Source organism: Lepus europaeus, chromosome 10, assembly GCF_033115175.1.
Source record: "Lepus europaeus isolate LE1 chromosome 10, mLepTim1.pri, whole genome shotgun sequence".
NCBI lineage: Eukaryota > Metazoa > Chordata > Mammalia > Lagomorpha > Leporidae > Lepus > Lepus europaeus.
This window is the reverse complement of record NC_084836.1, coordinates 78,092,384-78,103,840: the sequence shown is the minus strand read 5'-3', so window position 1 is coordinate 78,103,840 and position 11,457 is coordinate 78,092,384. Positions and strand designations below refer to the sequence as shown.

The following is an 11,457-nucleotide window of genomic DNA, read 5'->3' as shown; positions in this document are numbered from 1 at the left end:
TCATTTGGCCCCCAAAGCTGCCCTGGCCCAGCAGACCCTTAGATTATATTATTATAAGCAGCAGAATCTGGGGAGAAAAGAGGAAATAGTGGACTCCGAAGCACTAAGACCGCTAACAGGGCAGGGTGACAAGCGTTTATTGTCTGCTTATTGCCACTCGCTGGACATACACATGGCGACGGCAGGTGCTGCTCTGACCCTTCAGACACTGCTGCAGTTTTTGTTCACAATTTTGTACTTTTCCAGCCAAGGGTCAACAACGACGACGAAGAGACACTGGATTTGCTAAAACAAAAACACAAAAACCCGAAGGCAATGTTTGAAAAAGATCAGCATGCAAGGTGAAAGTGCCCCCTAGTGCTCACCTGTGGGATCAAATCCCAGGTTTTTGCCTGAGCCAGGTGGGGATGAAATCTTCCTCTCTCTACTGGAGGTGAGTGGGGATAGACAGGATGGGGAGGGGGGGTCGTGGAAGGGGCTATTAGGCGCGAGGGTGGGGCAGACGAGGCCACCACACCCTCCCTCAGCCTCCCTGACCTGGTTTGGCATTTATTTTGATCTCAGTCACTTGGTAGTAACATTGCCAGGATCGTTCCAGAAAATGTCCTCCTGTTGTGGTCAGATTTGCAGAGGAGAATAAAGTGACCCCAGGAGCTATGGGTCATTTTTGTCCTCATTTTTCTTTTTAAAAACAGATTCAATATGGTTTGTAGATACAATTCTTTTTTAAAGATTTTTTTTAAAAAGATTTATTTATTTGAAAGTCAGAGTTACACAGAGAGAGAAGGAGAGGCAGAGAAAAGAGAGAGTCTTCCATCTGCTGGTTCAGTCCCCAGTTGGCTGCGATGGATAGAGTTGTGCTGATCCTAAGCCAGGAGCCAGGAGTTTCTTCTGGTTCTCCCATGTGGGTGCAGGGGTCCAAAGACTTGGGCCATCTTCCACTGCTTTCCCAGGCCATAGCAGAGAGCTGGATCAGAAGTGGAGCAGTCGGGACTCGAACCGGCGCTCATATGGAATGCCGGTACTGCAGGTGGTGGCTTTAACTGCTACACCACAGCACCAGCCTCCTCATTTTTCTTTTTACTTCACATCTTCATTTAGTCTCTGCTGGTTTTCTCTCTTCTTCTTCCCTCCCTCCTTCCCTTCCTGTTTTCTTTCTATTAATCTACTCACACATGTATGCATGCATCCATCCATGCATCTATCCATTTATCCATCCAACCACCCATCCATCCGTCAATACATTTGTCCATCCATCCATCCATTTTTCCACATGCACTTTCCAGCTCCATTCACCCATCCACCTGTTCCTCCTCCTGTCCATCTTTGCTACCTAACCTGTTTCATTTGTCCACATATCCACCTATTCATTGCACTCTCTCCTTTCTTTCTCCTTGTTTCCTCCCAATTTCCCTTTTCTTTGTCACTTCTTTTCCTTCTGATGAGAGATCAATACTTTAAGCATATTTTGCATATTCTTAATTATCATTTCTCTGTATGATTTTGTTTTCCTGCTCCTTATTTGAAAAACTTGGGATGTGGGAGAGAATTGGAGGTGTAAGATTTACATTTGTCTTAAAATAGAATCCAGGAATGGCTGGCACTGTGGTGTAGTAGGCTAGATCTCCACCTGCAGTGCTGGGATCCCATGTGGGCACTGGTTCGAGTCCTGGCTGCTCCTTTTCCAATACAGCTCTCTGCTATGGCCTGGGAAAGCAGCAAAAGATGGCCCAAGTGCTTGGACCCCTGCACGCATGTGGGAGACTTGGAAGAAGCTCCTGGCTCTGGCTTCTAATCGGCTCAGCTCCAGCTGTTGTGGCCATTTGGGGAGTGAACCAATGGATGGAAGACCCCCTCCCTCTCTCCCTCTCTCTGTCTGTAACGCTGCTTTTTATTTTTTTTAATATTTATTTATTTATTTGAAAGTCAGAATTACACAGAGAGAGGAGAGGCAGAGGCAGAGAGAGAGGTCTTCCATCCGATGGTTCACTCCCCAGATGGCCACAACGGCCAGAACTGTGCTGATCCGAAGCCAGGAGCCAGGAGCTTCTTCCCAGTCTCCCACACTGGTGCAGGAGCCCAAGGACTTGGGCCATCTCCTATTGCTTTCCCAGGCCATAGCAGAGAGCTGGACAGGAAGTGGAGCAGCCGGGACTCGAACCGGCGCCCATATGGGATGCTGGCGCTTCAGGCCAGGGTGTTAACCCACTGTGCCACAGCGCTGGCCCCAACGCTGCTTCTTAAAGAAATACATAAATAGATCTTTAACAAAATAGAAATCAGGATACCAACTCTACCAACACAATCTTTGTAGTAAAAAACTTCTTGGCCGGCGCCACGGCTCACTAGGCTAATCCTCCGCCTGTGGCACCGGCACCCCAGGTTCACCCCTGGTCGGGGCGCCAGATTCTGTCCCAGTTGCTCCTCTTCCAGTCCAGCTCTCTGCTGTGGCCCGGGAGGGCAGTGGAGGATGGCCCAAGTGCTTGGGCCCTGCACCCGCATGGGAGACCAGGAAGAAGCACCTGGATCCTGGCTTCAGATCGGTGCAGCACCAGTCGTAGCGGCCATTAGGGGAGTGAACCAACGGAAGGAAGACCTTTCTCTCTGTCTCTCTCTCTCACTGTCTAATTCTGCCTGGCAAAAAAATTTTTTCTTTAGTTTTACTTTTCTGTAGTCTTCCATTATTCCTTTTGCAGATTTCATGATCTTCCCCAGGGAAGAAACAATGAAGTCTACATTGCTAGGCATTGAAGAATTATCCATACAGAAGTCAGAGAGGAGCCCATGGGTGGATGCACCTCTGTGCTGAGAATACCTAGGACATTATAACTAGGGTGACCATAAAGATTATGAACCCAGAGGCTGGCACTTTGGCACAGCAGGTTAAAGACCCAGCCTGAAGTGTCAGTATCCCATATGTGTTCAAGTTCGAGTCACAGCTGCTCCTTTTCCAATACAGCTCTCTGCAATGGCCTGGGAAAGCAGTGGAAGATGGCCCAAATCCTTGGGCCCCTGCACCTATGTGGGAGATCTGGAAGAAGCTCCTGGCTCCTGGTTTCAGTTCAGCTCAGCTCTGGCTGTTGCAGTCATTTGGAAAGGGAACCAGTGGAATGGGAGACCTCTGTCTCTGGCTCTTCCTTTCTCTATATCTCTGTCTTTCAAATAAATAAAATAATTCTTTTAAAAAATTTATGACCCCAACAAGGACACATTATATGCAAAATGAGATGCTACTATGATTATGCTAAAAAGTTCAGGATAAATTAGCATTAGTTTAGGCAAGGTGGACTCTCTACAGTCATACTAGGTTCAATTCATTTGGATAATTCAAACCAGGGCTTGCAGGACTCATGACCTGTAAGACTCCCTGGCACTTGGGATCCCCTGCCGACTACAGTGGTGATGGCGTGGACCAGGGTGTGCCTAGCACTTGGGGACTGAATTGCTCTTGGGGGAGAAGGCCCCTTGGCCGATCACATAAATGTAGCTTTGTCCCCTCCGCCCACCCCTACTGCCAGTCAAATCATCTCTGGACTTGTTTTTCTCATCTGCCCCTTGTCTTTGCCAAGCACTGCTGTGGGCAAAGGAGCACAGAGCAGTAGCTTAGCCATTACACTTCCCTGTCTCCTTGGTGTTCAGATGTTCAGCTGGGACACTGGCCAGGCCCCTCCCCCTGCCCCGCCCCCCGGCTGCTATAATATTAATGATTGGCAGCAGTGGCTCCCTGAACCTGCAGCAGTCTGGCTCCTCTCTCTGAACCCCTCCAGCCTCCTCACCATCATCCTAGCAACCACGGAGTGATCTCTTGGCCATACCCACACTCACGCCCCCTCTCTGAGAAAGGAGGTGTGGCCCATGCATTTTTTCCAAGCCAGCCGTAATAAATGCCAAAGAATTCTGACATGCCCCATCCGAAACCCACAGGAAAGACCTGCCCCTGGAAAGGGAAATCCCTGTGAGTACCTTGTAGAGCTCGCCTGTCTGGAAGTCACAGTTGCTGTCATTTGCCCTTAAGCACGTGGTCCTCTGCATCTCCAAGTTCATGTGAAATTCCAAGTGATCTGTCACCTGAGGACAGCAGGGGGCAAGCAGGCAGGATGACCTCATTTTCCCTCTCTGCGGTTTCTGCTTTCAGGCGGTCATCAAGAGCAAGGACCCAGCCCTGGGCAGATCAGCAGCCTCCTCTCTCTCCTTCCTGTCTGAGCCTAGGCATCCTTTTGGCATTCAAAGAGAACTCACCGGAAGCCACTAGAAATATCTTCTTTCTCTGTGGACAAAGCTGCATTTTGGATACACAAATGAAGCTACTGATTCTGGGCAGGGGTCTGCAGAGTTTTTCTGGGAAGGGCAAGAGAGTCAACACTGCATTTATTTATATGTTGACTTAGTATTTTATTCATTTGAAAGGGAGGGAGGGAAGGAGAGAGAGAGAGAGAGAGAGAGAGAGAGAGAAAGAGAGAGAATGTCCATTCGCTATTTCATTACCCAGATGCCTGCAATGACTGGGCCCCAGGCCAGGCCAAAGTCAGGGGCCACAATTTCAACCTGGGTCTCTCATGGGGGTAGCCAGGACCCAAATACTTGGCCATCATCTGTGGCCTCCCAGGGTGCGCCTAAGCAGGAAGCTGGAATTGAGAACAGAGCCAGAACTCGAACCCAGGCCCTCGAGATAAGGGATGGCAAGTGTCCCAAGTAGCATCATCCAAGCCTCTATGCCAAACGTCCACTCGGACAGTAAATGTTTGGGGTCTTTGTGGGCCACTTAGTCCCTGCTGCAATGCCTCCATCTACCGCTGCCCCAGGAAGGCTGTGGAGACGACAGCTGCATGCAGGGATGGTGGCTCCAGGAAACTCCACTCACTCACACGGGCAGCAGGTGTGTTTGGTCCTTGGGACGTGAAGACCTTGGGTGCATTTAAGTGACTTACCGTGATCCATTGTAGTGAATCTGTGTCTCTCTTAAAATGCCCTCTTCCAAGTAAACGAGGCTGAGTTTCACAGAAGTGATCTCTCTCTCTCTCTCTCTCTCTCTCTCTCAGCAGGGTCACCTACCTATATTTCAAATGACCATATTTCTGGGGGGGGTACTGAGTGATAATTCCAACACGCGTCTTCCGTGGGAGGAGGTGATCAGACTGGGTTAGATAACATTTCCATCTCCTTAGACTGTTTAATGTTCCCTCAGTTGCCCAGAATGCTCAACTGCTGTGCACATCTGTGGGACACCGTGTGGCATTGTGTCTCATGTATGCAGTGGGCAGTGCCCACATGGAAGCCAACAGCCTCTCCCCCTCCCCTCTCTCCCTCCCTTTCCCCTCCCGGCTCCCCCTCCTCCTTCCCTCCCCCTCCCTCTCCTTGTCATCCTCCCCCTCTCCCTCCCATCATCATCACTCTGTGCTGGGAGCCTTGAGCTCCTCTCGTCCATCCATTCACAAAACACACAGTAGGTCCCTGGCCACGCTGGTCCACTCCAGGGGTGCTATCCCGAGCACCAGGGGTCCCGGGGGTGGGTGTGGTGACCGATCTGGGGCGGCACACTGACCTTTTTCAGGATCTTCAGGACCCGGAGGATCCTGAAGCTGTACTTGTCTTCGCTCTGCTTGTTGTACTCCTTGATGACGTACCGCAAAGTCCCTGCCACAGGTTCCTCCACTGCAGAGACTTCTTGGATACTCATGAGGGTTTTTCTCCGACCCTGATAGGTGACGGCCACCAGGGCCACCAGGATGGTCAGTAGGAGCCGTGGGGCCTGCCAGGGTCTGGCCATCGTCCCTCAGCTCAGCAGGAAGAGCCCCCTCCACACGCTCCAAGGGCCCAGTGGGATCACACTGACCCTACCTGCCCTGGCCGGTTTAAGAGCAGCTCGTGGTAACCACCCACAGCGCTTCTCAACTCCTCCTAGGAGCTGCTGCAGGGGGAAAAGGTGCACAGCCTGCTCAGGGGCAATCTCACTCCCACTTGCTTTCATTCTGTCTGGGTAACTTCGGTAACTTTGTATCTCCCACGCCTACTCCTGCCTGCGCCCCTCCCCCTCCCCCACACCCACCACTCCATAGCCTCCATGTTTTTGGGAGTTGCTCCCTCAGCACCAAGCTCGCTCCTAGGAACCCAGCATCACCTTGGTGGAGGTCAAGCCTCAGTGAGGGGCCACAGGAGGCCTCCGGGCAGAGGAGACGACCTGGACAGTGCTGGGTCGCAGGAAGCAGAGCCTGCAGAGGCGGCTGGCTGGCGGAGGGAGGCACCTGTGTGCAGAGGGTCCCTCTCCCCTGGCCTGGAGACAAGCTGGGCCACTGCTCTTCCCCAATGGGCAAAGAAGCAGCGGGGGCGGGCAGAAGAGCAGGAAGCCGTCACGTAGAATCTGACCGTGCCTGCGGGCACCCAGCCCGAGTGTGAACTCAACTGCACCTTCTACGCTTGGCACAAGGAGGAAGGGGTAGACAGGATGCTGAGTGGGAGGCTCTGCACTCTCAGAGGGTGTGGGGGGACCCAAAGAGCTGACAGCTCTGGAGCCCCGAGACCCCAAGGGGACTCCTAGGGTTGGCGTCACCTAGGGAGGGAAGAAGTCATAGTGGGCAGCTCCCGGGGCTCCAGCCAAGGCACTCAGAGCACAGGCGCCAGCATGGTGGTGGCATGGCTCCCAGGTACCCCTGCCAGACACGCAATGCACGGACCAGTAGGGACTGGGCGGAGGGAATGCAGGGGAGCCCCAAGAGGGGGTATCTAGAGGGCAGGATGCCTGCTTCATTTTCCCATTAAGGATCAGCCGGATTTGCCCATGTGTCTCCTAGGGGAGGCCAGGAACATGCAAGCAAGGGTGTCCTTCCCCCAGGCCACACACACAGACTGTCACAGGGCACAGAAGCAAAGGAGTCTTCCGGGGGCTGCAATATCATTGCGACCTCACTGGGAACTGCCTCCCCTCCTGGAAGGGCAAGGCGGTGAGACGGGTCTGTACTCAAACGCCCACTCCCCTTACAAGTCACTTCAGGAGGGTCCCTTCTGCCTTTGTTCCCAGGCGAGAACACCTGGGAAGCGGGAGAGAGGGGACTGGGAAGGCAGGACAGATGGGGGCCGGGAGTGGAAGTGCTTGGAGGGTCCCGGTGTCTCGGCAGCAGGTGGCAGGGTAAAGGGACCGTGTCCAGGCCTCCTGTCTGTGCTCCCTGACTGCCGTCAACTTGCCTGGGGCACACTGGAGAAAAGCAAGACGCTGCCATCCATGGGGTCTGGTGTGATGCCTGCTCAGCTGCCCCGCCCTGGCACAGCCCCTGGTGGGTTGCTCTGATCATTCAGGCAGGGCCAGCGGCACAGACTGCTCATTCCCTTCTTCCTCAGTAACTCGGCCTTGCTTGTTGTGGCATGGGACTCCCTTCCCCAGACCCCCAACACGGCCAGGGTGGCTGAGACTTAAGTGTAATTGTCACTGGAGATGTACAAGAGCTGACTTAGCTGCATGGAGGCACTGCTGCCTTCTTACCTGTGTAAGAAATGTGGACATGATGGCAGGCACTCCGGCAGTGACATTGGAACATGGAGTCTGGAGGATGGGAGTCAGTGCTGAAGCTGGGTGAGCAGAGGATGGAAGGGGACCAGTTCCTGTGCCCTCATCATTTTGGGGGCGGGGTTCACAGTGCCAGCCCTAGATGGCCACCCTGACTTCTTTCCTTGAAGACAGTGAACTCCTGTGCGGAGGGCACTCTGGGTGGTTTTGGTCTCATACCTCCGACACGCGGTGAAATGCTGAGTAAGTGGGGGACCACAGGCACGCACATTCTGAGCAGAATTCACAAAGCCTCAGGTGTGTTTATCACATTGCACTTGCAGAGTGTTGGCCTCCCTGGCTGTAGCAGACGGTAAGTAGCGGACACAAGCACCCAGTCCTTGACAATGGCTGCTGGAGCTCTGATGGTGGGGGCAGGGCTGCCCCCAGGCTGTAGCCCGCCTGCTCTCACCCCATCAGCTTGGCATTCATCTTCCCTAGTGCCTGCAGGGCAAAGGCGGGTGGGCACAGTGGGAGTGGCGGGGGCGTGCACTGGCACACTTCCTGCCGGCCACTCTCTTCCTGCTGCCCGCGAGCCTTCCTGGCCGTGCAGGAGGGGGTAAGCAGCGTGTGGAACACTGCACACCCCCACCCCTGTCTCCTGATCCTACTTTGTGGCTTCACTTCCTGTTCTCACCTCCCCTGCTGGCTGTATTCCAAGCGGTGGTCTCTTCCCTAATCTTGATAATTTTTTTAAAAAAGATTTATTTGTTTTGTTTGAGAATCAGAAATACAGTGAGGAAGAGGGAGCGAGAGATTTTCCACTTGCTGGTTCACTCCCCAGATGGCTATGGTGGCCAGAGCCGAGCCAGGCAGAAGCCAGGAGCAGGTGCCGTGAGCAAATGAAGCCTGTGAAAGCAGAGAACACGCAATTAGAGAGAAAACATCACCAGTCCGAGGATAAGGAGGCAAACTGGGAGGCCTGACAATGTGCTTGAGAACAGCAGAGCTCTTGAAGAAGCTTGGAAAGATTGGGCGACCTTTTTTTTTTTTTTTTTTTTTTTTTTAAGATTTATTTATTTGAAAGAGTTACACAGAGAGAGAAGGAGAGGCAGAGAGAGAGAGAAAGAGAGAGAAAGAAGTTTTCCATCCAATCCCCAGTTGGCAGCAATGGCCGGAGCTGCGCCCATCCGAAGCCAGGAGCCAGGAGCTTCTTCCCGGTCTCCCACACGGGTGCAGGGGCCCAAGGACTTGGGCCATCTTCTACTGCTTTCCCAGGCCATAGCAGAGAGCTGGATCGGAACTGGAGCAGTGGTGACTCCAACTGGCGTCCATATGGGATGCTGTCACTGCAGGCGGCGGCTTTACCCACTGTGCCGCAGTGCCAGCCCCAGGGATGATCTTTTAAAGTCTTTTTAACCACCAGTGGCTTATTAGCTGAGACCTCAGTGCTGGATCCATTTGGACCAACTGGCACCGCATTTCTCCGTGAGGATGGATTGCACAGCCTGGCAAAAAAAAATATTTTTTGTTGTTTTTGATGGAGCTTAAGACACCTTGAGTTGTCGAGGGTACTGTGTGCTTACAAGGTCACAGCTCTAGGTATCTTTGCTGCATTTCCTTTTCCCCAGATGTCTTCCGTGAGGACATTTGACTGTTGGATACCCCTGTCCTGGTGGCCCCATCATTCCCAGGGAAATTCCAAAGGAAAAGGGCTCTGAAGGGACTTCACTGGGGACAAATCACCGGCAATCCATTGCACACGATCCTCCTCCTTTTTAATTGCATTTGCAAGCTCTCATGGTGGCCTAACACAGCTGACCCTATTTTTTTTTTTTATAACACCGTTTTTTTGTTTTTATGTTTTGGCATCTTTGTGTATATATCACTGGCACTTAGCACCCTCTTTAGCCAGGATCTCATTATTGCTTCCTTTTTATAATAACATTTAATTTAGCTATTTTCCATGTATTGGCCCTGCTAAAATAGAAAGCAGCATCTTTCATATAGCGGGAACTAGCTTGCCTTTCACTCTCCTTTTACATGTGTTGGTAAGTAGCAGGGGACAGTGCATTTACAGATCATTTCTAGGCGAAACCTTGAAGCTAACAACCAACCTGTTTCTACCTATATGCAATCTCTTTGACCAGAAATGGGATTAATGGCCTCTTGAAGAGAAAAAAAATATCATTCTGTTAAACTAAAATACAATATATAGGAATACAATACATATATATTTATATATACATATATATTTCAATATATATGAAATACAATATATATGAATATATTGTATTTATGTGTTGTTTGTAACATAAAAAGTTCACATGGTAAACAATTGTGATTTCAAAAAGTTGCTTATTGCAAAGACACAAGAAACCACTTGAGAATAAAAATACAAATAAAGGAATATCAGGAAGCATGAATCACAACAATGCAGACATAGCTATTCTACTATCATACAAGGCAGGCCTCTGAGCAAGAGGCATTACTTGGAATAAAAAGGAACATTTCACCATGATGAAACGGTCAGTGTAGCAGTTTGGCTTGTACAAGCACCTAATAATACAGCCTCAAAATCTGTCCAAAGAGCAGATAGAAAAAAAAATCATTAGACAAGAAAAGAAAGAAGGGGCCTGTGCTGTGGCACAGCAGGTTAATGCCCTGGCCTGAAGCGCTGGCATCCTATATGGGCACCGGTTCGAGTCCCGGCTGCTCCACTTCCAATCCAGCTCTATGCTATGGCCTGGGAAAGCAGTAGAAGATGGCCCAAAAACTTGGGCCCTTGCACACATGTGGGAGACCTGGAAGAAGCTCCTGGCTTGGGATCAGTGCCGCTCCGGCTGTTGCGGCCATCTGGGGAGTGAACCAACAGATGGAAGACCTTTCTCTCTCTGTCTCTCTGCCTCTCTCTGTAATTCTTGCAAATAAATAAAATAAATCTTCAAAAAAGAAAAGGAAGAAGACATTCACAATTATCATCATAGCAAGGGTTAATTTTAACACACCTCTCACAAACTGGAAGAAAAAGAGACCAGATCCAAGCCCCAAGCCAAAATCAAATCTAACCAAACTCAATACATAAAACAAGGAGGTATAAATAAACAGAGAGTTTGAGCAAAATGGCCTCACTGAGATACACAGATTTCTAACTCTATACCTACAAAGTGTATGTAGAATTTTGGTTGTATCCCAGACAAGAAGATGATACTCATTCAAATCCAAAGACGGGAAATAATAGTTCAGATGGTCTCTGGCTAGAGTGGACTCGAGGGAGAAGGCGATAAAGATCATCCGAAAGTCGGCCGTGGTGGGAGAGAAACAATACAGCTGGAACAGCCCCAGAAAGAAGGCACAGGAAGTGAGCGGAAGTTTCGGAGCTCGAAAAAGAGAACTCATTGTTCTGTCAGACTTGGGGCTTGAAGCCAGATGTAGCTTCTGGAAGAGGGAGGTCAGAGCAGTGGGAAGGTGGCCTCTCTCCTAGGTAGCTCCCCACTGCTGGCTGCACATGCTGTACTGTCCTGGGCCCAGCTGCAGCCAAGGTCACGGGCAGGCTTGCTGATTTCTTCTGCTTCCCAGGAATGAGCTCATCAGCGTTCCCAGGAATCGTGTGACCCTGGATATCCTTCCCTGTACTGCGTTGAGGGCAAGCAAGGTGGGTGCAGGGCCCCTCGTGGCGGGGCATTGCTGGCAGAGCTCGTGGGAAGCAGCCCTGGAGATGTGCAGGCAGTAGGCACGCGGCGTGTGTGGCCCAGGACCCAGGACTCATGTGACCAAGGGTGGGAACTGTGACCTCCTGCTCTATTTCCATTTCTTGATATCGGGAGAGCCTGGGCGGGGGGAGTGGAGAGGAGGCACTGGACAGAGGTGCCTGTTACAGGGAGGTGGTCATGGGCTCAGAGCTCTGGTGGGCAGGGCTGTACAGGGCCCAGAACGGACCGCCCCTGCCCTGGGCCTGTGGTGCTGACTCCGAGGACGCC

General features: G+C 51.4%; 1 protein-coding gene across 1 annotated transcript; it reads right to left on the bottom strand.

The window, feature by feature from the left end:
* Positions 1-201: 201 nt before the first annotated feature.
* On the bottom strand, positions 202-5,767 carry CST11 (cystatin 11). Its single transcript, XM_062202510.1, has 3 exons — positions 5,543-5,767; positions 3,964-4,068; positions 202-285 (listed from the first exon to the last, which is right to left on the bottom strand). The coding sequence occupies exons 1-3, from the start codon at positions 5,765-5,767 to the stop codon at positions 202-204; spliced, it is 414 nt and encodes a 137-aa protein (XP_062058494.1).
* Positions 5,768-11,457: the final 5,690 nt, after the last annotated feature.

Bases quoted from the DNA above. Each gene is read 5' to 3' on its own strand.
- CST11 (XM_062202510.1), bottom strand. From the start codon at position 5,767: ATGGCCAGACCCTGGCAGGCCCCACGGCTCCTACTGACCATCCTGGTG. The intron at 4,069-5,542 runs GTCAGTGTGCCG...TGCTGTCCTCAG, and splicing joins TCCTGAAGATCCTGAAAAAG to GTGACAGATCACTTGGAATT. The intron at 286-3,963 runs GTACTCACAGGG...TTTTTGTTTTAG, and splicing joins AGACAGGCGAGCTCTACAAG to CAAATCCAGTGTCTCTTCGT.